The 27,750-nt window shown below is 37.5% G+C and overlaps 1 protein-coding gene across 4 annotated transcripts in view; it reads right to left on the bottom strand.

Moving 5' to 3' along the window:
- ATM (ATM serine/threonine kinase) overlaps nucleotides 1-27,197 on the bottom strand; it is a 77,524-nt gene extending 50,327 nt beyond the window's left edge. For 3 of the 4 annotated variants that reach the window (XM_086476077.1, XM_086476059.1, XM_086476067.1), the window contains exons 1-25: nucleotides 27,126-27,197; nucleotides 26,928-27,040; nucleotides 25,586-25,731; nucleotides 25,005-25,169; nucleotides 19,198-19,363; nucleotides 18,668-18,906; nucleotides 17,707-17,870; nucleotides 17,148-17,317; nucleotides 15,347-15,718; nucleotides 14,588-14,782; nucleotides 14,161-14,256; nucleotides 12,872-13,097; nucleotides 10,829-10,960; nucleotides 9,933-10,058; nucleotides 9,723-9,812; nucleotides 8,525-8,684; nucleotides 7,160-7,359; nucleotides 6,553-6,635; nucleotides 6,289-6,444; nucleotides 5,756-5,831; nucleotides 5,485-5,615; nucleotides 3,761-3,881; nucleotides 2,283-2,459; nucleotides 1,028-1,197; nucleotides 468-714 (exon numbers count right to left, since the gene is read on the bottom strand). In XM_086476077.1, the coding sequence (XP_086332203.1) occupies nucleotides 468-714; nucleotides 1,028-1,197; nucleotides 2,283-2,459; nucleotides 3,761-3,881; nucleotides 5,485-5,615; nucleotides 5,756-5,831; nucleotides 6,289-6,444; nucleotides 6,553-6,635; nucleotides 7,160-7,359; nucleotides 8,525-8,684; nucleotides 9,723-9,812; nucleotides 9,933-10,058; nucleotides 10,829-10,960; nucleotides 12,872-13,097; nucleotides 14,161-14,256; nucleotides 14,588-14,782; nucleotides 15,347-15,718; nucleotides 17,148-17,317; nucleotides 17,707-17,870; nucleotides 18,668-18,906; nucleotides 19,198-19,363; nucleotides 25,005-25,169; nucleotides 25,586-25,731; nucleotides 26,928-27,040; nucleotides 27,126-27,197 (3,993 nt within the window). The remainder of the gene's footprint in view (nucleotides 1-467; nucleotides 715-1,027; nucleotides 1,198-2,282; nucleotides 2,460-3,760; nucleotides 3,882-5,484; nucleotides 5,616-5,755; nucleotides 5,832-6,288; nucleotides 6,445-6,552; nucleotides 6,636-7,159; nucleotides 7,360-8,524; nucleotides 8,685-9,722; nucleotides 9,813-9,932; nucleotides 10,059-10,828; nucleotides 10,961-12,871; nucleotides 13,098-14,160; nucleotides 14,257-14,587; nucleotides 14,783-15,346; nucleotides 15,719-17,147; nucleotides 17,318-17,706; nucleotides 17,871-18,667; nucleotides 18,907-19,197; nucleotides 19,364-25,004; nucleotides 25,170-25,585; nucleotides 25,732-26,927; nucleotides 27,041-27,125) is intronic. The other variant, XM_086476086.1, reaches the window with a different exon arrangement.
- Nucleotides 27,198-27,750: the final 553 nt, after the last annotated feature.

Below are 27,750 nucleotides of genomic sequence, written 5' to 3'. Positions count from 1 at the left end.
AATTCATTCAGAAATAAAGCTTGGTTAAGTCGTATCTGGCAGTCACAGAACAATTTACTTTCCTACAGTATCCGGGAAAAAAAAAAAAGCTTAATTTTACTACTAGTTCTAAATATAGAGTCTGCCTCTGGAGAAGATGGCTCCTCATAAAGCATTAACAAATTATTTTAAGAGGAAAATATGACCTACATATATGACAGGGAAACTCAGGGTTGTATAACGAATGGTAAAAAAAAAAATTCAATTCCATTCGGAAAAAAATTGTACTTTAAGTCAACTGTCTGCCTGAAAGTTTCTATTCAACAGCTACTCGAAAACCTTGGAAAAAAAATTTGGCTAGTTTGGCTTTATTAAGATAATTTTCTATCTACAAACTTGAACTATTTACATTTTTACAGAATATATAAAAGTTTCTTTCGTGTCTGTTAAACACCATAAAACTGAATTTACACATTTAAAAGAGATACCTGTTTTCCTAAGCAGTTTTCGTCCTTAAGCATGTCGTAGACTTCAGAAGCTGCATCTCTTTGCTCTGCTACTTCACTCTTTCCATGGCTTTGATAGGCAAAATACGGGAGGATATTCACAAGTATCTTTGGAAAACAGTCTGCTAGAACCTGCCTCCAGTCTTTTTCAATCTTGTTGGCAAGTGATTTCACATCTTCAAACTGACTTCTAATCACCAGGTGTGGAACCAAAACTTTATAACAAGACCTACACGTAGTAAATACATTTCCAGAATGTCCTTGAATTGAATTTAAAAAAAAATCTCAAGCATAATACAGCAAATACCACTCCTTTTCTGCATAACTAAACTCGTAATTATTGTTCAGCTATTGCTATACAAAAAAAAAAAAAAAATATCTTACCAGCATAAATATAATATACAAGATACTTGGAATACATTTTAAAAGTTCTCAATATGTTACCTTAGAACAAAACCCTGATGCATTACTACATTTAGAAATTTGAAACCCTGTGTCATCACTATAAACAAATCCAAATTGCTGTCATATAGCAAACTTACCTGTAGAATTCCTCCAGGCTAGTATAGTTCAGGAGAACATAAGGAAAAGCAGACAGGCTATATCCACGGTCATTTATTTTCAGCCACTCCATCACCAAATAGTCTAAATGTGACGTCATGAAGTCTTCTATACTTTTATAGCCAAAAATGTCAGATACTTTTTTCAAAACCTGCGCATGAAGTAAGATTGCAGAAACAGCAGGTAGAGCACATGATACTATGGCAAACTGACAGTACTACACCTCCATGACCCTCCCGCCAGCCTTTTAATGAATATTTGTACATTGCTCCTATTTAGCATGAGCAATTTTTTTATTATTTGTATTGCCATACCTCGAAAGAGTGCAGTCAAGGAACTACAACTACCCTGTACAAGGTGGTAGTCAAAGAATCATAGAATCACTAGGTTGGAAAAGACCTCTAAGATCATCAAGGCCAACCATCAACCCAACACCACCATAGCCACTAAACCATGTCCTGAAGTGCCACATCTACACGGTTTTTGAGCATCTCCAGGGATGGTGACTCCACCATCTCCCTGGGCAGCCTGTTCCAATGCTTGACCACTTTCAGTACAGAAATTTTTCCTAATACCCAATCTAAACCTCCCGTGGTGCAACTTGAGGCCATTTCCTCTTGTCCTATCACTTGTTACTTGGGAGAACAGACCAATACTCACCTCACTACAACCTCCTTTCAGGTAAGAAAGGACAGCCAGTACACACTTTGCCGGGTAGAGACCGTGTGTAAAAACAAGAGGCAATGAGTAGAAAGAAAGGATAAAAGGAGAGAACACACGGACTCAAAAAATGACTGGCCTGAAAGGCTGCAGTACAAACAGTAATTATTTCAGTACGCTTTTGTGAACTTAAAAGTCCACAAGACACACACCATCTTCCAATACTTTACATATATTTTACATATTTTCCACGTTGGAAAAAGCAGTTTATTTCCACTGGGTAGAAAGATTTTTTAAAATGAGATCTGCAATCTTCAATCTATAAAAATCTATTTGTAGTTCAGATCTGGGCTTTTAACATAGAGATTTCCCATTAAAATTGCCTTTTATGATGCCGTTATTTCTATGCAGGTCATCAAATATAATTACAGATTCATTCAGATACTTAAGTCCCACATTAGTCACGCTTTTACAAAGTTTAACAACTTTCAATACTGACAAAAGCATTTTGTACCGTTCCAATTTTAACCTAACCTTAATTTATAACCTAAATATAAAATAGAATTTTATACTTGCCTTTTTCACAAGGTGAGGTTCTAATCCATTCTCTTTCACAGACTGGCAAATAGCAAACAAAGCTTGCTTTTCACAGACTGGACTGCAGCACAGAACCATGGTTATAAGCATCAGCAAAACAGCTTTTCCATTACACTCTTTGTCCAAAAGATCTTCAGGACTTGCATCACTCCTGACCTTCAATAAGAAATAATGAAGAACTCATACAAATATTCTGTTAAAGCAATCTCCTAATTAATAAATGAGCACAAATAATTTAAAATTAAGGGCAGTGACATAAATACTGCCGAAAATCTTGCTTTGATTGCTCAAAAATTACTTCCCCCAGCTGTCTGCTCCACTCCTCCACCAGAGGTTACTGCCTCCAGCATGTCAGCTCGCATGCTGATACCCCATACACTCCAGTTCATGTTATAGTATCAGCAGTTTAAACAAAGACAACGCATTTAAGAAAGAAATGATGGAGGCATTGACAAGTCTCTCTTTTGCTCCTCCCCAATGCATATAGGAAAGAACTGCCTTGTAATTCAAATGCAGTTTTTCCCATATTAAGGCATGGTGTTGACAAGTGATGGATATTGAATATAAGTAACAAGAAACTGCTCTGAAAGGGCAGAAGCCAACAGCAAGCTGAAGTGACAGAATAGGGAGCCAAGGCAACAGAGAAATGAAACAAGGTGACAAAGAGCTGGAGGTGACAGTACAGAGAGATGAAATGAGATGATGGAGAGATGAGGCCTCAGCAGTGAGTCCAAGCCACAAGACAGCAGGCAAAGGGAACAGAGAGAAAACGTGGCAGAGAGATGACATGCAGATAGATGACAGCATGACAGAAAAAATAAAATGGAAAATGTAGATGTTGTGGATGACTTAGTGTGGTAGCAAGGAAGGAGGAAAAGTGAAAGATGCTAATAGAAAAAGTAATAGTTAAAGAAATTCCTCAGCAATATACACCATTGCATTTCTGGTCACTGCACTGATGTAAAACTTTTCCTTCATTTGAAGATTCTTCTGAACAGTTTAATTTTTTAAGCAAATTTTGGTTTTGTGAAAACCACTGCTCTAATACCACTGGAAACATGATCTTACTGGAATTTACAAATCTGGTTTTCTATTATGTGAACACATAGTTTTAATTTACATTGCCTCTTATTCACTATTTGTATGTTGTCTAGAATACTAAGGCTCCATTCTTCTTTGATTCTTAAGACAGTACTGAAACCCACAACAACAAATAGTATGATACAGAAGAACAGTCTGGAACATACAGTGAAAAAGCTTACAAACTTCTAATGTGGGCAAAACAGTGACTGATTGGATGTGTAATTAATTTCCTGACTATCACCTTGTTTCACTACCTCAGATTATCAGAAGTCCAGAAGAATTAACGTTCTTGGAAAACTAAAACACTACCATTTTAAAAGTCATCTTATTTATCAGATGAAAACTAGGCAAAACTAATGACTAGATGTTGGTACCGGATTTCTCATTCCTTCTTGAACTCTGAGATAAGCATTCTCAAAAGCCTTTTGCTGGAGCTTCAAAGGAAGAGGCTTTGACATTCCAGAAGAATCTCTCTGTTTCACATCTTGAAACAAACTTAAAAAAAAGAAAAATAATTATTAGCATAACATTTAGTCTACAGAATTCATGCATATTGTGCATATAAAATGATTCTAATTTTCTGAATATCATTATTAATAACACTAAGAACACCTGTTGGTTGGGGGAAAATGGCAGAGAACAGCCTGAAAACATATAAAAGTTTCCTAGCCTCTGCTAGTGCAGGAAGCCAAACTTCAGTTGTCCATCATAATGGAACACTTCATGTCATTAAGTACTTGGGAATATACTGAACAGATGTATATGTAAGAAGAATCTCTCAAAGAATTTATTTTTTGCAGATCAACGCCCAACCCACTTTGCTCTTTGTAACAAAAATGGGAACACACAGAATCACAGAATAGTAGGGGTTTGAAGGGACCTCTGGAGATCATCTAGTCCAACCCCTCTGCCAAAGCAGGTTCACCTAGAGCAGGTTGCACAGGACTGTGTACAGGCGGGTTTTGAATATCTCCAGGGAAGGAGACTCCACAACCTCCCTGGGCAGCCTGTGCCAGTGCTCTGTCATCCTCAAAGTACAGAAATTTTTCCTCATATTCTGGTGGAACTTCCTGTGCTCCAGTTTGTGCCCATTGCCCCTTGTCCTGTCACTGGGCACCACTGAAAAGAGTCTGGCCCCGTCCTCTTGACACCCACCCTTCAGATATTCATAAACGTTGATAAGGTCCCCTCTCAGTCTTCTCTTCTCCAGGCTAAAGCACCTGGAACACCACAGTGGATCAGACCAAAAGTTACTCTAGCCATTTCTAAGTCACTATCAGCAGATATCTAAGAAAGATCACTATATGCTTGCCTTGTATGCACAATAATTCCTTGGATATAACATTTGACCACAGTTGACCTAGGCAGATCATGAGTTAGAAGTGGTGACTATATTTAGTATCCTTCAGTGAAGGTAGTAGGATAACACTAAGGACAATTGAATGTTGTATGAAGAAGTAAGCCTTATTTTCTTTGAATCTTGAACCTGTTAGCTTCACTCGATGGCCCCTAGTCTTTAAACTGGAAGACTGCAAATCTTCACTTTGTTCCGCTCCAGATTTTGTAGCTATGTTATACCTCCTGCAATTCAACTCTTTTCTGAGCTGAAGGGCTCCAGTTTATGCAACCAATAGTTGTGCATAACGGGTTTCATACTTTTGAGCATCGCTCCTCTACGCCTATTCCAGTTCAATTATATCCTTCTTGATGTATGGAGAAAGAACTATACACAGTATTCAAAACACAAGATCCTTCTAAAAAGTTTTTATGCTATGCAATGTACCTAATCTATTCTAGAAGATTAACAACTGTTTCCTATTCAAGTTTGCATAACAAATTTAGTGCAAAATTTGCTATCATATATAGTTTTTTATATATAGTTTATCCCTCTCTATATATTTATCTCACATCTCAGAATAACCAAAATGTAGACAAAGTCTGAACACCTTAACCAAGTAACTTGGTAGGCTTTTATATTCCATCGAGATTAAAGCCCAAGAAATACTGAAAAGAGCAGCTATACAGCAGCAGAAGTAACACCCAGTTAAGTGAAAGTAAGTGTTATTCTTATAAACACAAAAAAGATCCACATTATCACCTGGTAATCGACTTTGCAGCAAGAATGCGAACTTGATGGTGACTATCTGCGAGAAAATGTGGGAAAGCATCACTCACAGGTAGGTCTTCATTTATCACATTAAGGATCGCCCACCTGCAATGAGGATCGGCCTGAAGAAAATTAATATTGTGGTTTAAAATCTGTAGAAGACCTACAATGGAATATACACTGATATATGCAACAGATCTTTAGACACTGTTTTTAAGTATATACTTAACATGCTAATGAATGTCAGAAAATCTGGGATTACCTCAAGCAGGGCTTTCATGCAGTTTAAAAGGGCCACTCTTACTGGTGCTGTGCATTTCCCTCCTTGAGATAAATGCCTAAAATAAGGAAGATTTGAATAAATGAAAAAGTTGCCAACAGTTTTGAGAAAAAGTCTAACAAGTTAGTTTCCGCTGCTCACAGTTCATTCTTTTGTGCTCAACAGGCACATTTGGGAGGATTTGACGTTTTTATGGATAATCTACAACTGTGAACAATACTAATTTTTGGTTGCTGAAGTTATCACTTGTTATAATTACTGATGCAATTCAGAGTACAATCAGTCTTTGTTAATATAAAGTGGTGTAACCTTTATTGTTCTAATACTTTCTTAAGGACAATATGATTCTTTGCTACAAATATAACGTGACACAAAAACTGGAAAGTTAAATGCTGGATAAAGATATCACAGGATACCAACAGCAAGACATACAACACACTACAGTCTTCACACTGATGAGCAAAGTTAAAAATCTTATGCCCAACAGATTTCTGCATTAAATAGATAAAACATACCAAAAGGCTCCAACAACTGTCAAAAATTGTCCTTGGGCATCCCCTGTCTCTTCAGCATGTGCATGGGACTGGGCCAACACTACTGCTATAGGAAGCAAATTATTTAGAATTACTTTACAAACTTCTTGATCACGACGGTATGAAGAACACACAGCACTGTGAAAGAAAGAAAGAAAAAGTATCTTGAAACACTAAACAGCCCCCAAATCCTCTAGCTGTTAAACTAAAATAGCTCTAATACATGCTGAATAGTTTCTCTCTTACGAAAGAGGCCTAAGAAGCATAAGAACATCGTCTTCAGGCAAGAGGTGTTCTTCATTAGGGAGCTCCTTCAAAAGCACCAAGTACTGGGGAATAAAACAAAAAAAAAAAGAACCAAAATGGAAAATAATACTTAAGAAAATAAGTAGACAAAAAGGAAAACTACAAAACATTTTCAGTAGCTCTTACATGAAATCACGTAGCAACGATACCAATTGTCAGCTCTTACGTGTTAGACTCTGACCATCTTTTAATGCAAAGACTGTCACACAGTAATATGGCTCACGAAATTTTTAGTTTTGGCAGTCAAAAAAATTTCCTTTGTAAACTAAAACACAGATCCATTCTACTACAGAGACCGTTTCTAGCTAATTAACAAAGACTTAATTAAAAGGCAAGATGTTTATACTTCTCAACTCTTTATTTTCTGGCTTACAAATTCTAATTGCTCTTTCCCTGACCGCAGCACAATTCAAAACAGTAAAAGTAGCCACTTTAATGTCTTCTCAGGGGACCGATGGCAAGACAAAAATATACAATTGACAAGAATGTACAAATTTTAAAACAGCACAAATACAGAGGTGGGTTTGCTGTAAAAAAGCTCACTCACCACATGCAGATGCAGGGGCTTAGCGCTGTCAAAGACACTGCTGTCAGTAAGCATTAACAGCTTCCTCCGTATATCAGAGGCTCGGAAGCTCACTGTCTGAATTTGGACTGTAGTTACACAAATACATAAGAACCTCAGAATTTCAAGGAGAAGTAAATCCTGCTTTGTCAACTGTTCTTCAGCTAATGGGCTCAAAGCACCTGAAAATAAGATATTCATGTAAGAAATGCTTCTCCAAGGACAACAAAAAAGCTGTAACATTTTAGGTCTTTACAAAACTAATTTAAATTCTCAGAACAGATAGAGTACTAGAAACCTTTAAGTTTACTTGTTATTGAGCGGTTACTGCATCAGTAACAGCTTCTTGAGTGCTTCCCACTTCTACAAAGGCCCTCTCTAAAACAGAGGTTTTAATTTTATGTAACCATACATACGGCTGATTTCTCCATCGAGGTTGCAATGAACTCAGCAGAACCATCTGCAGCTGTGTTCTTTTGTGTTGTGAACTGTAACTTAAGATATATTCTAAACTACAGATGCAAAGCATCCCCAAAATTGAAATGATGGCAACCACGGCTATGTTGATATCCTCACTGAAATTTCAATTATAACCTAAACGAAATAGTTACAAATGCCATTTTCCTGTCACATCTAGAATTCTGGTAATTTTCTGCCATAGCAAACTTAATTTATTAGAATTATTTATCAGATGGTTGGAGAAGATACTTCTAAAGTCACTTATTCAACATGATGGGGAAAACAGACCAGCTACTGTTTGTGACATTTATATAACACCCTAACTTCCTTCTCATTCAATAATAAACAGAAGACATTTTCCTGATTAAAAACTAAGATACACACCATTTTAAGAAAGAATTTTAAAAAAAAGAGAACATTGGTACTTGTAGCTCCTAACAGGAATAAACTGACAGAGTCATGCTCTTGTCTCTCTGTAGGTCCAGAGATACATGAAATCTGACCTTGTCAAGAATTACTGATCAGGAAACGGAGAAAAGTTAAATACCACTACTTTTAAGAAAATTAAGCACAGTTTAATGACAGAGACAGGTATCCTACAGACACACTTTCTAGTCTGTTCTTTGCTAAAACTTCTGCCTGACTTTGTTAGTTAGCTTCTCTGGCTTGTGTTTTATTATTTATAACATAAAAAATAAACTTTTCCTTTCCACTTCATCAACATCTTTAAAATATTAATGAGGTACAAAAGAATTACTATTGTTTAGGAAGAACCTGGTTCAACCATTACCTGCTTCAACTATTAATAAAGCAGCACAATTTTGCATCTCACGGTCTTTAAAGCAAAGAGCAATCTGTCAAAACAAGCTGGACATGGAGGAGACTTACCTGTTACATTTTGCATCTCACCAGATTCATTTGTATCATTGATGTCAGTCACTGAATGATCATCAGACACCTGGTTATCTACTTCCATTATACTCTCCTCAGGATCATTCCCCATTAGATCCACTTCTCCCAGTTCACTTGGTTTTCCAGTAAATGTCATCTGACAAAAACACCACATCCTTTTAAAGTTGACTTTTAAGGACAGGAGAAACCCCACAGGCATACCACAAGGAAAGATATACTACAGTTTCCCAGAGAACTAGAACGGGTGAAGACAATAAGGGCCACACTGAATTGATGAATTTCACCTTTAGTGATAAACCTGTATTCTACACACGTGAATTGTTTGGTTTGACTGTTCGTTTCAGGATACAAGCCTCCTAACACAGATATTAGTCTCTGTGTTTAGATGGTGCCAAGGACATTGCTAGTATTTGAAAAACACTTCTCTCTACAAGACTCACAAACTTCTCACTATGCTTCACAATTACAGAGAAATTAAAGGAAGGTGTATGACCTTTTGCGGGGCACACTAATTACTACTTTCCCTACCAGATGATAAGCTAACAGAAGGTAAGACTCTCAGCTTCTCACCTGAAAAAAACAACGCTTTTGCCTACCTAAACCTGACTACAGGACAATGTGACAAGAAGAGAAGTTTTAAGGGTTCTGCTAAACACAGTGATGTGCCACCCTATTACTTTTCTCAGTGAGAAAGGAGAGTCATTTACAGTTAGAAGATTTAATATCCATATAATAAACACCTTTAAAGTGTTTTAAGGCACAGAAGTCCATCAAACTACAAAATAAAAAGAAGCTTTTAAAACTTTACAAGTGCATTGAAGTTAAATGCCATGTGTTATAGAAATTCTTCCTCTGGCATAAAATCTGTATATACTTTTACTCTAACACAGTATTAAAAGATTTCCAAAAAATAACATAATTTGTTTTTTAACATGAGCTGGCACGCTAATCTTGATCAAATGTTATCCATCTGCTCTCATTTTTCCCCTACCCCTGCATTCAAATGCTAGATAGAAATGTTTCCAGCTAGGAATTCTTTATAAAGCTCAATGTATTTTGGTTTAGTTTTTTCAGTAGTGAGTATCTCATTTGGCTTGCCTCCAAATTATTATACTGTAAAAACAGTCCTTTCATACAAAAGCACTGCCTTTAGAAACAGACAGAACGAACTTACCAGATTTTTGCAAATATCTATGAGATCATTCATAAATTTTGATGTTAACAAACGCAGGAATATATTAGACAGCAACTTATTAACACTATTCTGTAAGAAAGCAAGATGTAAGAAAAGTCAATTCATTTTTTTCAGGTACCACATGTATGATATTCAACTTTGTGATCTCATTAATGAAGAAAGAAATATAAATTCCTTTATAAACTTTACCTTGGTACAATTGCATAAACATTTTGTACACTGCATTATCAAAGTCCTCAGTGAGTTGATCTGGGCATCTTCATTTAGTTTGTTTTTAGACTGAGAAATGCTTTCTCCAGCGTAATGCATGAGAGACTAGTAAAAATACAACACAGTTACAATACCTCAGTTAAATTCCTTTATACATTGGCACATACACAGCACACACACAGAGACAAAAAGGACATAATTCTCGTTCATACTCATTTACAAATTCTCATTCATACAGCTTTGATATTTATAGCGTGCATTAGCGAGTTTGGACTTAATTTTTTTCTTTGATTTTTGTTTCACTCATTCTGTTCCAGAAGTGACAAAAAGATGGCCCCGACCTGCCTGAAACACTGATATTTTCATCACAAAAGAAAAATATAGCATCTCTCCATAATGTGTAAGTTCTGGCTTCCGTATTTAAGCAAGAAACCACCTCAGATAGTAGTAGTAGTAGTAGTAATAATAATAATAATAGTAGCTGTCTTTGTACCGGTTTAAACCATCAAATGATATTAAAAAACTCCTGCACAAAAGACCTATAAATGAAAGGACTTGTTATCCTCTAAGTAGTCCTTTGTCCACGTGTCCATGATTATTTTAATTTTTTAAAAGGGGTGACTCAGAAATGTATCAATATGTAGAATACTCTCCACCGCCAAACTGATGCATTGGTGTACTGACAGAATTTCAGTGACTCCTCTCTTTCAGCAACAGTAGCATATTTAAACCCCTCTCAACTGCCTTTTTATAAGCACAAACCAGTGGAAATATTCATGCTTGAAAATGTGTCAAAATGAATAGAATTTTTAAAATTATTTTATATTCAATGGTTTCTTTCATTTTTAATAGCTCCCAAATCCATTGCTGCTTACCCTAGCGTTCTGGAACAACTGTGATTTACAGGCATCCTCTTCTCTAAATATACCAGTGTAGCAATAGCAACCAAGAACACCAATCAGGAGACTGACACATCGGACAAGGTGTTCTGCAGCAATAACCTTAAACTAAATGAAATACACAGTATAAATATCAGTGGTTTACCATTAAACTTTTTCACCAAAATACAGAATTCTTTAGAGTCTTTTAAAAACACTTTTATATACAGATTTTACCAAAATTAACAAAGATTTGCATCCCAGTGTTTTGCATTGCAGCTGCCTCAGCTCCCCAAGTCCCTGTGGCTCTCAATGTTGTAATATTCTGTGTATGTCCCATGGCCCTTACACTTCCTTCACAATCCTCCAAATTCCTCCTCTCCTTTTGATTCCATTTTAGCAATACCTCCAGCTCTTCCCACATGCTCCGTTTATCTATTTTACCTCCTGCCAATACAATGACCACATGAGCTAGTCAGGAACTGTACTACATTCCTATTGCTGTCTCTTCCGATCTTAGTACATCCTTAAGTTGTTTCTTACCAGCTACTATGTCAAGAAATGACATAGATGGTTGTAAATGCATGCAAGCTTACTGCAGGAGCATTTCAGAGATTCTTTTTTACCTGTCCAAATTATTAGGATCAAAGGAGGAGAAAGAGCAGACAAGTACTTGTCTTATTTTCTCAGGAAGGGACACTAAAAAGGATTGCTATCACATTCGTGAAAGGCAGGTATCTATAAAAAACAATGGGAAAACTTATCCGTCATGCCATTGTTACAGATGCAAAACCAGGGATAAGTTTTATAGCTCCTAATCGCCAGTACCTTGTTTCAAACTTTGGTACTGCCTCTTTTGGCTCTCCAAATATTACAGGGCCTTAGCAGCGAATTGCAAGGAAGGCACACCACTATACTAAACCCAAAGTTAGCCTGTCAAAGGAACCGCAAGTTTAAAAGCCTGCTGCTTTTGTTTTCACAAACTTTTTACCATTATGCAGTTGACTCTTCTTCTACAAGCCAAGATTTTTCTCCAAATGAGAGATTCTGTGGTTTTTCAACAAGTGGAAGATACAAACAGGATCAGAGGACAGTTCAGGCTGGAAGGGGCCACAGCAGGTCTCTGGTCCAACCTCCTGCCCACAGCAGGGTCAGCTCTGAGGTCAGTACAGACAACTCAAGGCTTGATCCAGTCAGGGCTTGAAAACCTCCAAGGATGAAGACTGTGCAGCCTCTCAGGCAGGGCACCCTGTGCCACTACCTGACTGTTCTCACATAGATAAAATTATTCTTATCTCCAGTGTGAACTCTTGACTCTGCTTGCCGTCTCTCACCTTCCTGCAATACACCACTGTGAAACGCAAGGCTCTGTCTTCTAGACAGCCTTATAGGCACTGGCAGGTTCCCTGCAAAGCCATCTCTGCTCCAGTCTGCCCAGTTTCCTGTGTCTCCCACCACCTCAGTGGCCTCCACTGAATGCACTAAATGTCTGTCTTATACTGGGAGGCCCAAAACTGGATGCAATATTTCAGATACTGTCTGAAGGCACCGAGTAGGGGGGGATGATCAGTTCCCTTGAGCACTGTCTGTGCTCTTGTTAATATAGCCCGTATCTGCAGCTTTCGTTACAATTATTCCTTTACACAGCTGCCTCTTTTTTACAAAACCTACCTATTTGAGATCTCTATGTCTGAGGCTATCTTGGCTGGAAAATGGCAAGAGCTTAAAGCATTACAGGGGCACAGAAGCCAAAACCAACAACACAAAAAGCAGGCTAATAGAGATTTCTGTTTCTTTGCACATACTTTCACTTCTATGCAGCTTCTACATATTCCCCCCGCCATACTTATGAAAACTACGGACATCTTGCCAATGATGTAAAGAAATACAGACTTCTTTATTTCATATTATTAGATATCATTTTTAAATGCCTGTGGTTCATCTTTAGCAGTAAAAGGAATGAAAATCTATATACTTTGCCTTGAAAATATACTGTTTGGGAGCACAAATATAAGCATGTAACAGTAATTTCTAACTTACCTTAGGACCATAGCTGCTTAAAAGCTTTTCTGACATTGCTGAAAGACAGTATTCCAGTGTTTCCCTATGATTCTGGCTGATGGCAAGTCTTGAACCAGTCACATTTTTATCTGCAACATTTACTGCAAAGTTAGTGAAAATATCCATTTCATCAAATGTTGTCTGCAGATACAGCTCTTCAACATCAGAAAAGCTGTTTTCTTCTTTCCCTTGGAAGTGTTGCACACTTGAAGAAGAGACATCATTTTTACTTTAGCAGCCAGTATACAACTTACAAGTCTTTAAAACTATTATTTAAATACAAGAAATAAACAAAAGCAAAATAAAATATTTTATCTTTTCATGCTTCCAAACTCTGGTTGATCTTTAATTTCTAAGGTGAGTTTCACTGTGGAATGGAAACTACCATTTTAGCTCTGTCTAAAGAAACTGCAAGGAAAAATGAAGCCTGCACACAGATCACACGTTCTACTGTAGCTCATATAGCAGCATCTGAGGTAAGATGGCTGACCTCAACCTACTTTACATAATTGGAGTGGAAATCCACAAAATGCGTGAAACTAGTACTTTTAACTTCTAGTAGGAAAGTCTTATGTTGCATCAGAAACGTTATACACATTTTAGTTTCATTAAGAGGGAAATGAATAGTCCAAGAGCTTGAACATACGGATCAGTGAAAGATGCAACAGCAGTCACAGAGTTACTCCAACAGACGCATGTAATGTGAGGCTGGGGCCACAAATACAGGTGGAATGGCACGAGGACATATGGTCAGTAAGCATCTAGGCAATTTTCTACTTAGCATCTATCTTCAAGAAAACTCTTTTAAGATATATGCTTCCCGTATAATGGAGGGTAATGTTAAAAAGCATGTATACTTATTTGTATAAAGTTAGAAACTATTTGAAAAATATAATTTTATAAAATTATATAAATATAATTTATAAATACCTAATGTACTTATGCCTAATGTACTTAGGCAAAAATACCTAATGTACTTATGGATAAAGAGCCAAATATTTATCTGCGTTGCTGAAGAGAGATGATACACCTATTCCTTATAAGGTATTTCGTTCAATACCTGAAGATTTGAGTGTGTCAGCAAGAGACTATTTTAACGGCTGCTTAAAGCATTTTAACAAAACATAGAAGTGCTATTATCTTTACAGGGTCTGAAAGATGTATGGAAAGATGCGAAAGAGCTTGAGGAATTATGCATTTCATTATGTCCGCTAAAATGACAAATATAAGAAGCTTAAGTATCTATAATGATTGATGTAAAAACATACCATTTAGCATCATTTTGGAAAAAAATCATGGCAGCTCTACAGTTCTTCATTGTAAGGCTCACAAGAATTTTTTGTAATATAAGATGAGGAAAATCACTGTAAAAAAGAAAATTGTTTTGTATTTTCTTGCAATCAGACAAACTCTTGGGATTCCAGAAGTGTACTCAAACGTTAACTACAATAACAGTGTATCTTCAAAGAAGCTTAAGTTTTCACTTAGAATTCCTAACACAGTTCATGTATCTGCTATGCTATGGACAGATAACTAAATTATGTCCCCAGAATGGCATTCTACAGTAAGCTTAAAACCCTATAAACTCTACCAAAGCACTAACCATACTACAATTCTGCAAATCCACTTTTCCCTGAGCAATTTTCTGTGTTATAGGGTGAGCTTACATATAAAATTATGCCACAAAGACTTTACCTGCAGAGCACAGGAGATAACTCTGCACATTCTTCCATTTCTTCCTCCAAATAGCAGGACAGTATCCATTTCATTATTGCCTCCTTTAACACAGAATCCAGATTTCTTTCACAATTATTCTGTTCCATTCCTACATTCAAATTTTCTGGCACTGAATAGGCAGACATCAATAACGACAAACAACACACAGCAGAACTGTAACAAAAATGGAACATACGGCATTCATGAGAAACAACATGGTATTTGTTGGTCAGTACTCTAAAGCAAAGTCAGCATTTCTGCATGCTCAGGGAGCACCAAGTACATAGCAAGTTAATAAGCACACATACTGGAAAACTCCTTTACTAGAATCTTTGCATTTTCAAAAGCTACATTTTGGCTATTACAGACATTTCCTACCTATTTTAAAGACTGTTTCACAATACTCATTTCAGAATCAAAATATATTTAGAAGAAAACATACTTTTAAACTTCAAAAAATCAACATCTCTTTCAGTCATATTTTAAATTTTTAGTCCATTTTACATTTTTAGCCAATTTTAAATCTGAAGATGCTCACCTCTCCTCTTCTGCTTCTGCTTTCAGACTTATGTATGTATTTATGCCTGTTTCAAAGGCTTAAAATGCAAACATGGGCAGTTCTTAACTAGAAATACAGCCACAACAATAATATTATTTTGCAGAATACAGTGGGTTTGGCTGCACAGTAAAGAGCAATGTGAATTAGACACAAAATATTACCCTTGCTTCCCATTTTACCTTGAAGGCTTGCATGCAGGTCCTGAAAATATCTTCCAGAGTTCTTTATCTGTTACAACAAGGTTTCCTTGAATCATAGCTCCAAGTAGCCCAAAGCTCTCCACTTCAATTTGCTGGAAACTTACGCTACGGATGGTAAGAGACCAAATCTTTGCCCAGGTTCTCTGGAGCTCCAACTTGTGGGTGCTTTTCAAATCAGTTTTCTGGTTTTGACACAAAGCCACCTCTATAAGACACTTCAGCACATATGGGGTCCTTTCTCCTCGGCGCTGCTGAGGCAGTAACTGATGAAGTACATTGAGTAAGGGAGGTAGCTCACTGTTAGGCAGACTCAAGGGATACTTTGATATTAATTGAGCTGTAATCTGTAACCTTGAAAACACAAAGTGAAGCAATTAATATCAAACATACATCAATTTGTGTCTTCAAAAGTAAATGAACAAAGCGTTCTCTGATTATCATTTCACAATTATACTTTCCAGTATTGAGCTGATTTGTTTCCTATCAAAGGTTAAAGATTCAGTATTTCTACTGTTTTTACTTGTAAAGTCTGCTCGTCTAGCCTCACTATCACTAATACTTTCTCACAAAGTGAGTTCACTGATTTCTGACCACAAGAGAAGAAAATTTCAGGAAAAAAAAATATTTTTCTCCTTCTTCTGGACTAGCCTGTTACACACTCTGACCCAGGGAGTGGCCTCAAGGGTGAAATTATATAAAGAGGAAACATCACGACATCTCTGCAGATAAAAAAAGAATTTATCAAATGAACAACATGTTAAGCTGGGGGTGACAAGATGGAAGAGTTTTGCTTATAGCAATAGTTGTAACTCTATTCAAATTAGTAAATTACAGTACTCTCAGTATTTCTTGGAGATTGCCACCTCCACACAGAATGGCATGCTAACTTCTCAACTGGATCCTGAACAGCCACTTTGCCTCAATACTGTGAGCAATAAACACACACACATACACACACACGCAAACCTGCCATCCCAGCTCAGGACCCAATAACAAGCAGCTACACTGTTCTGGTATCTTGTACAGCAGTTTCCAAGAAAAGTCAGAAAGAGAGACAGGAAGAGTAACACCAAAAAGCATCCAGCGTAATTCATTTTAGCTAAAAAGCCAACATCCTTGGGCTTAGGACAACAACTGCTAAGTTCCGGAAAAGTCTATCTGTGGTCTTTTAACTACGACTTCAGTCCCTGCTATGCTCTCTGCTAGAGTCCTTCTGCAGCAGAAGAAGACATGTAGCTATACCTCCAGTTCAGAAGTCCTTCATGTCAAACAAAATACCCTTCAATCAAGGTCCATGCTAAGATGCCAGCCCTTGCATTTCAACAGTTTCCAGACCAGGTATTACGAAAAACTGTGTGAACTAATCTAAAATGGCCAAACTGCTGATGGTCGCTGTCCTAAGACATGGCCAACTTAAGATTGCAGAAAATCTCACGATAATTTCCTAATACTGATAAGCTGGATCACATACACAAGTCTTACATAAAGACTGGCAATATCTAGCACAAAAGACAGTACAAAATCAGAGGTAGCAATATCTTACACACTGCAACACAGTTTACCAGACCTCATTTGTTATTTCTTAGGAAACGAAAGACACAAAGTTTTTAAAGGCTACTCACTACCTTCCAAATGCTATGAGAATCTAAGCTTAGTGCTTAGATATGCAATTACAGTGTGTTTGCAGACACATACTTTGAAAGCACAACATATTCAGGAAAAGACTTAAATGTAAAAAGATATCTACAGTGACATTTGTTTCATGTAAAGGTGTTATTACCAAGGTATGACATCAAAATCCTTCTGGGATCTTTGCAGGTTGTCTCGAATTACCTCCCAGCCTAGTTCAATCCTCCTGCGCTTGCCTGGTACCGTTTCATCACTGGACTCTCTTTGTGAAACAGCATACGACTGCGTAATTTCCAGAACTTTGGTATCCTCTGTAAAAACCTTTTATAAAGATAAATTAAAAAGTATGCAAATAAAAAAACGTTGTATTTACAGGAAAATATATAAATGTCAAAGTAAACTGGTACATTTTTTACTACGTATAAAGCCTCTTAAGAGGCAACCAGAATTATTACTTTTTATTCTTTGCTATAACAGAATCTCTGCTTATAGTCTAATAAGCAACACTACTGAAACCTAGTGTAATTTAGGAGTCCACACATTTCTATACTGCAAAAAAAATAACACCTAAACACAACAGAACACAGACAAAAGATACTAATAATTCAGTAAACGATTTTGAGGAAATTCTAAAGCCATATTACTTTAAAAAGCAAAACATACAACACAGTAAATACATAGCCAACTTCATATTTCAATAAAAATGTTACCTGATGACAAATATCAGCCATTAACTCAATCAAATTTTCCTTTACAGCAATATTACGTGAGCCTGAAGAATACTTTCCTCTACTACTGATGAGATTTATTTCATTCACCAGTAGATCATATAGGTTATGTAAGATACTCTGCCATTTTGTTGAGTCATATGCACCTGTACATGCAAAAACAATTAAAGGATAACATGTACCACCCGCTTGATACAATATGTAAACCTACCTAGACAATGCAAAACACAGCCAAAATCAGAGTAAAGCATAAAACACTTAAATGCAGGCCTGCAGAACAGGTCTAATGGAGAAAGAACAAAGTAAAAAAGTTAAGAGAGATAGGAGTAATGAGGGTAGGAACGAAGATTCTAATAAACAATTCTTTATCTAACTGGAAAGACTGCAATGAAATGCAACTGATAAATCTGGACCAATTATAAACTCTCTACCATTTGTAGACAAAGTAAAAAAAAACAACTGCTTTAAAAAATAGATGCTACAACTGAAATAGGCCATCACAGACAAACACAATTACTGAGTGATATTCTCTGACCAGTTTTATACATTAAGGCAGACTTAGACTACAGTAGTAATTTCTGGGCTTAAATAAACTTGGTGAGGTATGAACACATGTGGCAATCTAAACCCAATCTAAACTATTATTACCCTTCCCCAAAGACTTTGTGTTTTGATTCAGTAATTAAAATCACCTTTTGATAAAAAAAAACAATCAACCTTTACAGGACTTAATACAATTAATACTCTCCTGGTGCACACAATTTGAAAACTCACTTTCACTTTCACTCAGTATTAACATATAGCATAAAACTACTGACAAGTAATCATCACTGCCACTAATGTTTCCAAGACTCAGTATAAAAATTCAGAGAGGTGGCACAATAATTCAAACAATTGTACACAGTGATATTAAAAAAAAAAAACAGAGAGCTTTTTTTTATACCTTTTTCCTGAGTTTTTGCACCCTTTGGATGATGAATATGAACTTGGAGACGAAATAACTCAACTATTGATTCCTTCAGGGAATCCTTTGGTCTATACTGAGTCCATATATAAAGCACTGTAGGCAAAATTTCTTCCCCTACTTTACAAATCCAATTGCGACAGTTGACAGCAAACTTATTGCAGAAGATATTCATTGCTCCAACAATATGATCCAGGCCTGCAGTATTCTTCTCCTCCCTGCAACATAAATTAAACATTCAAACTTCCAGAAGAAATAATCTTATTTCTTTTCACAGGAATTGTTCAAATGTAAATACTAGCAAGTAACTATATTCAGAATATTATTTATCTAACAAATGCAGAAGTTATTAATAATGTAAAGATTTTATTACGTTGATGTTTAAAGACAGAACGAAATATGTCTAAAGATGTATTACCTGCTATTACTCAAGTCTAATCCCAAATACTTAAAATCAGTTACTCTCTAAAAGTAGGTGTTAGCATACAAAAGCAGCACTTGCAACATACCTCACACACTGCATTGCTTTTGAGAAGAAGATAAACATATCAGAATTCAAACCATCAGTTTGGAAGCAGTACCCCCTCATAAGTGTGTGAATTATCCTAGCCGCCAAGACTCTATTAATCTTCCCAGAAGGTTTGAGGTATAATTGGCCATAGAGGATCAGCAACTCTGCAAATGTATTAAAATAAAGTATATATGATATAGTGTGTATATATGTTTTAGATACATAAATATATATATATAAACATATATATCACAGAAAATTACATAAAAAAACACTTGAAGCAAAATATTGCATTAAATATACAGAAACCACTATTCTGAACTCAGCTGCATGTCATTATTCATAGAAGTTGAAGTTAACTGAGGGAAAAAAATAAAACATGTGGTCTTGTCTACACTGGAAGTAAAGTTATATTCATTCTGAGCTGAGATATAACCCGCTCTGTGATACACTGAGCAAAGTAGCTATAGCCACACGATCAACTTTCACAACTACTTCCACACTCAACTTCTACTCTGCATTGATTGCTCATCACAGTGGGCTCCATTTGCAGCAAAATACACAATAAAAGTCCTCAGAAACAATTTACAGCCACAGATACATCAACAAAGGATTTGGTGTAGCAGGAACAGGTAAACAGATCAGAACAGTCGGTACTGAGGCTCCCCATATTTCCATTACCTGCAGTTCAGCTAGTGCACTCCAGCCTGCAGATCAACACATCCATCCTTTGCACCCACTTAGAATTTTTCTGAAGTAAAGGACCCTTTTTCAGATTTTTACTCTCTTATCTCAAGGCTCATTTAGGAATCATCACACTGTCCTTTCACCAGCCTCATACAAATCACAGTAGCACACTACTGATCCAACCATCACCATCAGTTTAACGTGACACATACAAAAGCCTTGCTGCTATTTCATTTACGCCACCTACAATGTGGACAATATCTGCTGCAAAGAACCACAGCGGGACAAAATACTGATTCAGTTCTATGACCTCAGGACTATTCTGGGACAACACTTTGAGTGAATGGACATCCACCTCTCAGGCCTCCCTCTCTCTAAGTAAAAATGTAGGTAGAATGACCTTCTGGGAATCCCAGCCACTATGACCACTTTGTTCACAGTCAACCAGGCACGCGCTCAGAGCAGCTGTATCATATAGTCCTTGGGATGCAGAATGACCAGTTACTGTACTCTTGCTCTGTAAAGTGACTATGACCTACAAGAACCTGACAATCCTCAACTCTACTGGCCAGTAGCTCATCAGTTTGGGGTGAGTAAGCTCTCCACAGACAGTCAGGATCACAGCCTCTGAGGCATTCATTCAGAATCTCTTCTTTTGAATCCTCTGCATGGGTGACACTGATGGCATCACCCAGAGCCCTGAGCTCCAGATTCCTATATTGTGGAAAAGCCAGCTTGGGACAACTATAAGTAAATCGCAATGCTACTGCTTCAGTGTTGTGCAGGCCTTTGTAGATTTATGGACTCTTGGACTCCAACAGGACTTATAATGCCACCTTCACCAAGTTTTTCATAACTCTGGCCTCAGATTCAATAGAGATACCAGCACCTTCTTTCCAAGAAGGCATAGGGTCATTTGCAGAACCCAGGTCACTCTCTGAATCATGGGAATCAGAGGCAGTTCATACCCCTATATTACTGGGTCACAAAGCTTTAACCTGGTGACAATAGCGCCCAAGCTTGGTTTAACTGTTCCCCTTCTGCATAAAGGGTGAAAGCGGAATGTGCATCAGTGACCTCCCAACACCCTCAGAACAGTGGGTGCTCTACAACTGCAGGTGCAGTGCAGCCCAGGGTCACAGCAGTCCACAGTCAATGCTCCCCATCCCTGCAGGGGATTCTTATACTGCCTTAATTCCTACAGCAGACAGACAGATGTTTCATGAGTCCACCAAGTTACAAACAGGTCCACTTTACGTTCTCAGTCCAGGACTTTGCTGACTGCAGCAATTCGAGTAGTTCAGTCTGACTGATAGCTGTTAACTTGTTCTTTCGTGTCTCTTCCTTTTGGGATATAGCTAGTAACACGTCACACCCAGACATTGAGGTTTTCTTCAAATCCTGTGTGGTGTTTCTCCACAAGGTAGCTATCCAAATAGGCCTCCCTCATCTCTGCCAATTCCTGTTTCCACCATGTAAGCCAATCTCACCCAAGAGTCAGGTAAAATCTGCACTGCTTCCTCTGTAATGATGCATCAATGACCAGTCTTATGGCTTGGACTTCTTCCTATTGACTTGGCTGTCCTTCACCTTCATCAACTTCTATCACCTATCGGTCAGGATTCCAAATGACAGCTTTCCATCTTCACCAATGGCCAAAAATTAGGCAAGAACCGTTAGCAAATGGGGCATATTACTAACCTTTTTGAAAGCCTGTCATATTCCAGGGCTTCTTGAGCATATGGTAATGCCTCGGGTGACACCCTAAAAGTCACGATGTTTGGACCAATCCATCAACTCCTCCAGTAAGCTGGATCATCCCTGTTTCCCCTTATAAGTCCATTTATTCCAGGTCACACTCACTGTGTGGAAAGTAAAAGGCATTTCTCCTTTCACCAAACAGTGAAGTACAGGCAAGTGAGAAGCCAGCAGCATTTCTGATTCCATTGCGACTACTTCAAATGCTACCCAGATTCCTTCATAGACGGCAAATATTTCTTCTTCTGACAGGGTATAGTTAACAGCCTGTAGTCGGATGTTATTGTTGCTCAAGATGCTGCTCAAATGAGCCCATTTTCCTGGTGACTTGGTACAGTGAGTTCATCAGCGGACTGTATCTGAGGATGTGCATTTGCCAAAATCTCATCCTTCCAAGAAAAACTTGCAGTTCCTTTTTATTGATCGGTGGTGTCATTGCTGCAATACTGTAAATCACATCAGCAGGAATGCAACAGCACCCATCCTGCCATTTGACATCAATGAACTATTTCTGGCACAGGTCTTTTCACCTTATCTCTTCTGAGCACAAATCTTGGATTTAGTAAAATTCTAATTATCTCTTTGCTTTCGTTATACACCTCGTGGGCAATGTTTCCTCATACTACAATGTCATCAATGTACTGTAAGTGTTTTGGAGCATTGCTCTCTTCCAAAACCTTTTGTACAAGTCCATGACAGATGGCCTATGCTTCCATCCTTGTGGCAGAAGGTTATAGGCATATTGTACTCCTCTTCAGGTAAAGACAAACTCTGGTTTACCCTCAGGGGCCAGAGAAATGGAAAAAAAAAACCCATCAGCTGTGTCAATGGTCATATACTGGGTAGCGCTCTTTGCTTTGAGTTCCTACTATAGTTCTAGTATACCTGTATTGCAATGTTCAAGGGTGATGTTACCTCATTCAAACATCAATTACCTCCAATTAATACCAAGTCCCCGCTGGTATTTTCACATGAGCCTGATGGGATTGTCAAACAGTGAACGGGTTTGAGCAACCACCCCTCAACTTTCCAGTTGTTTGGTAAGACCACCTACAGGATGGAGTAAATCTCTGTTGGTCCAACACTATCACCCGTGCACTGAGTTGCAAGCAGCACCAATTGAGGTGAAGTCTGCTGCAGCCCTGACTCCTCCTCCTTCGGAAAGTCAGCCAGTTGAGGAAAGAGGCGTCCTCATTCATTACTACGGTGGCAACATCAAATGCCCACCGACGTCCTCATGGGTCCCTAAAATGTATTCATTAAAAAGTCAATGCCCAAGCTGCAAGAGGTACATGGTCCCATTACCAATTCACAGGGCTTCCACTTTCCTTTAGTAAGATTGAGTTCAGCTTCTACCATGTACAGCTTCCACTGGCCTCACATGACTCCTTTGATGATGCAGCCAGTATATACCAATATTACAGCTCCTCATAATATTACTATCAACACTCAGAAGCTCAGAACTTCCAGCAGATAAGAGCACCTCATGAAGTCGGTATTTGCTTACCAAATCTAACTGCTTTGGGGCAACAGATAGAATCCATGTTCTTACTTTCAACTCCTGCACCAGGTCAATTATTTTATAAATAGAAAACAGACTTCTCCACTGTACTCCGAGAATCATAAACAAGGATTAAGGTGGAATTGCTAAAAAAAGCTTATAATAACCTTTACAAAGCTCATATATCCCTCCTTTAATAAAAGCAACTTGTTTCCTTTAATGGATTTAAGTCTGACTTCCTCTAGATTTATGGCCTTCAGTCCTGCCTCACTTCAGTAACTAAATTCCACTGTACCCCTTATGTTCTAACGTCAAAATTTCTCCTGTTACACTTCTAGCTTTTGTCCACACACAGACTCAGCTAACTTCTATGTTCCTAAACTACCTAACTGCCACACAGCAACTCCCACAGGCTCCTCATGCCACCTGTATGTACCCTTCCAGTGACACCCTCAGTTTCCTTTCTCTGCTTTCTTCAATATCTGTATTCAACATCCCTGGCTTCTTGTCCCACTCCCTACCCACCTACCCTCAGTTCTACCTGAGTACCCAGGTCTTCTTCAGATGCCTTTCCTGTTTATTGCTCTGAACTCCAGACTCCAGCCTCCCTACCTGATCAGTCCCTGCTTTTGCATTCTGCTCCAACCTGCAGCTGACAGTCCTTTGTCTTCTACCCGCCTCGTGGTCTTCTAGTCTCAAGCAGCTTTCCCACACAGCTCCAGCTTCCCCTTCAGTCTTCAACTTCCCGTTCTATCTCCGTGGCCAAATGGTACCAAGTTCTTTAACTTCTGAGATCTCACCCTCAGGCTCTCTTAATCACCCAACCACACCTCCCATCCTCAATGGTTCCATTTTACTCACTGCTTCGCCAGCCTTCGGCAGGCTTTTTTGCATCCCCTTTCACTCCCAGTATCACCAGACCCCTCTTCTGAGTTTTTTGCAGGCTTATTTCGATTCTGTAGTTAAGAAACTCTCCTCAAGCTACAGGGCACAGCATTTTCTCATAAAATACTTCTCAGAAATCCAAACTCTGACTTCAAAGCACTACACTATGCAAATAAAGATAGTACTTCTACACTTTCCCCAGAATTGCACATGCAACGTTCAACAAACTAGACTGTAAAACTTCTAATAGCTTTTTTTTTTCCAAATTACTTTTCTGTTAAATCAACAAAAGAAAACAGACGAGTCAAGAGCATAGTACACCTCAGATGATTCAAAATACACAAACATTCTTCTCCACGCTAAATAAGTTAACTGTTTTGGAGTCAAATCCAATCCCTTGAAGAGCAAAAAATTATGTTTGCATTTTGCTCAATTCAGGTTGCATGCTATATTATTACCCAACTCTTTAACCTGTTTCTGTCTATTTAAATATTAAGCTTTCTAATTTTTCTTTATATGTGATATAGGCATATAACAACAGTGACCCAGTGTTTTTTTAGGACCTTCATAAGCCAAGAAAACTCAAATAACATTTAATAGTAATACCCTAACTATATCAAAAGCCAATACCTAATAACTTGCAAACAATTGCACACCAGCACCAGTTTTACCGAGGCTATTCCCAGCACACACATTCCATGTATTTGTCATACACATTAAGCGCTGTGGAGACCACACGTACATAACCTGACTGTACACGTGTTTCAGCAAGCACAGACAAACAGTATGCAGGAAGAAAAAAATCAATTCCTAATCTCTGCTGCTGTGTTTATTTCGGTTGTAAGCCTTCAAGGTTGACATTTTACTCCATGTTTTGTGTAGTCCCTCACACAACAGGGCATCAAACAAATCAAAATGCACCTAAACATGCTTCTATAATAAGGTTTTTTTATAAGTAGGCTTAAAAACGTTACCTGACCACTGCTGCTGGGATATCTCACACCAGTATTTCCTTACTGAGAGAATATCTTTTAGGAGTATACTACTGCAGTCAGATCCATAAGCAGCACAACTTGTTGGATCTCTTATAATTTCCATGACATAAATCAGAAGTTCCTGACATTTCAGTCTGGGTCCTCCTACATGAAGAAACAATGTGAGACTGTAATTAACCCAAAGTAAGCCAAATAAATCTGGAAATAATTGTTTGTAAATGTTTACTTTAAAATAATGTAAAAAAAAAAAAAACCCTACAGATCAGAAACAGTTCTGTTAGGAATCATCTTCTTAAACAAACTGTTTCTAAGAAAGAAATTATTTTTGAGAGGATACATCAGTCATATACGCATTGAATAATTAGAAAGGCACTGTGAACATCAATGAGGACAGAGAAGAAGCACAAAGGACTGATTCATATGAAGATATTTAAATTGTAAACACCTGGAAGCTAACAAGCTGAACCCCACCCTGGTAATTTACTTCAGAATAAAAATTCAAAGTTAAAAGCAAAGTACCAAAAGAAAACAGTAAGTCTATATGAATATACATTACTGACTTTTATTAGCACATCTGATGAAATATTTGACCAAACTTCCAACTTCTTGCATCTTTTTCTGTCTAGTAGTTTGGGTTGAAGCAGATACACTTGATTTTGTCAGCTGCAGGTTTTTGATTTCTTTCTGGAAATATTTCTGCAAGACACTTCAAAAATAAAAAAAGAGATATTAATCAAAGATCTGCACATTTATGACTAAAGTAAAACAGGTAAATGTTGTTTCAGCCTAGAATGTCAGTGCTTGTTCTTCTCACAATTCTAATTACCAAAGACTAAAACCAACTGAAATCTATTGCAGTCTAAGCAAGATGGAAATAGTCTATAAAAGGAGCTGTAAATTTTAAGGATAATCCAGAAGCAACTTGACTAGGAACCAAACTCTCCTTTAAACTTTGCGTAATGCTAAACATACAATCTATAATTAGGGAAAAAAGCAATGCTAAGTCTTTTCATTTATTCTGCAACATTATATAACAAAATAAGAAGCACTCTTCGTTGTTTTGATTGGGGAAAACCTTCAAGTCCTATTTCTCCATCACTTAAAATTAACATATAGATTAGACTTTAGATCTAAGAATAGATTAAATTTCTCACTGGCAGTTACTGTAGATTTTCTGGCCTACTATTTGTACTCAGTTTAGAGTCTCTACTTTTATATTCCTCCTATGTATTTCTAATTTATTATAGGCCATCTCAAAAGCAACATACAAATTTTATGAAATACTTATTATATTTTTTGTACAGGTATGAAACAAGAACTATTCCAACGCCGTCCAATTAAAAAACATACCAGCCTATGAAAACTAATACTTCAAATGCACTTTTAACATGAAACTTGACGCTGGTCCCAGCTGCTCTAAGAACTTATCACACTCACGCTCAGTCCAATCTTGTAGTACACCTAGAGCAGATTAAATCAAAGGTGGGCCTCTACAAACCTCAGCTCAGTTTCTGTAATCCACAAGCCACAGTGCTTCTATTGTGTCTTAAAGAACTTGGCAACACAAAAAATTCTAATGAGCTATCTATAATCTACATATGAACTACACATTGAAAATCAGATGCAGAGGGTAATTTTCAATAAAAGAAAGTAACTATTATTTTGCAAGGAAAAACGATCACCGAATTAATGATCAGCTTCCTAGAAGTCACGTTTTCAGACGTGGTAAATGTTGTATTTTTGGCTATTTTAAATTTAGTTCCTTTAGAGACCAAGTCATTTCTCATTTACAAACTGAGAAGTCTAAAGCAATCTGCAGAAAGATAAGCTTTAAAATAGGCCCGATAAAGAAAAGAATGATGTTCCATTGCGACGATTCACAAAGGAAAGAAAAGGAACTACCTAAATACAGCATCCCAGTTGAGTTGCTTTCCTTGTTTGGAATCAGAGTTCCGGTCCAGCTGGAGAACTGTTTCAGAATCACGGAGAAGTCGCTTGAAATTTTCAATTTCCTTCTGAAAATGTATTTCAAGAAAAAGAATTATAAATTATTCCCTTCACTGCTAATTGAGGCACACACACCAAAAGAAAACTTGTTACCCTTCGTTCCACAGCTTTCTCATTTTCAAGGCGACGACAACAAATGAGCAGATCGTGTAATGCAAGACTCATGGTTCAGTTTAACAGAAGAAAACTGAAACTGTTTGTATCTGCCAACAGAAGAAAAGCATAAAACAGTAATTATTTTATTTAATACAGAGCCAAGTCAACCAGTCAAAAATTTGGGAACACAATCTATTGAAAATCCAGTATCAAACACAACCACAGTGTTGTTTCACTGAAAAGTGAAACATTTTTCATTCGTTTCCAGGTTAGTCTTATTGGTCACAAGACTGAAGCAAAGTCTCATGTCAAGAATACAATCCATTCCCACAAGCAACAGTCATAAAGAACGACAGCAGAGACCCCCTTCACATGACTCTGACTTCCTCCCTTTTTATGAGCAGTAACACAGTACAGCTGGTCAGACAACTTGGAGTGAAAGTATAAGATTAAAACGACACAGAGCTGAATACACTCAGACAAACAGCACTGACTTTCAGTAGCCAGCTGTTATCAGCCACTGTCTTAACATGATGCTGTAAGGAGAAGGCAGCACCTTGCAAACTCTCTTCCTCTCTCAGTGACATCCCACATTTTCCTAAGTATGCACTATCGTATTGAC

Source organism: Leptosomus discolor, chromosome 1 (assembly GCF_034619465.1).
Source record: "Leptosomus discolor isolate bLepDis1 chromosome 1, bLepDis1.hap2, whole genome shotgun sequence".
NCBI lineage: Eukaryota > Metazoa > Chordata > Aves > Leptosomiformes > Leptosomidae > Leptosomus > Leptosomus discolor.
This window is presented reverse-complemented; position numbering and strand designations above follow the sequence as displayed.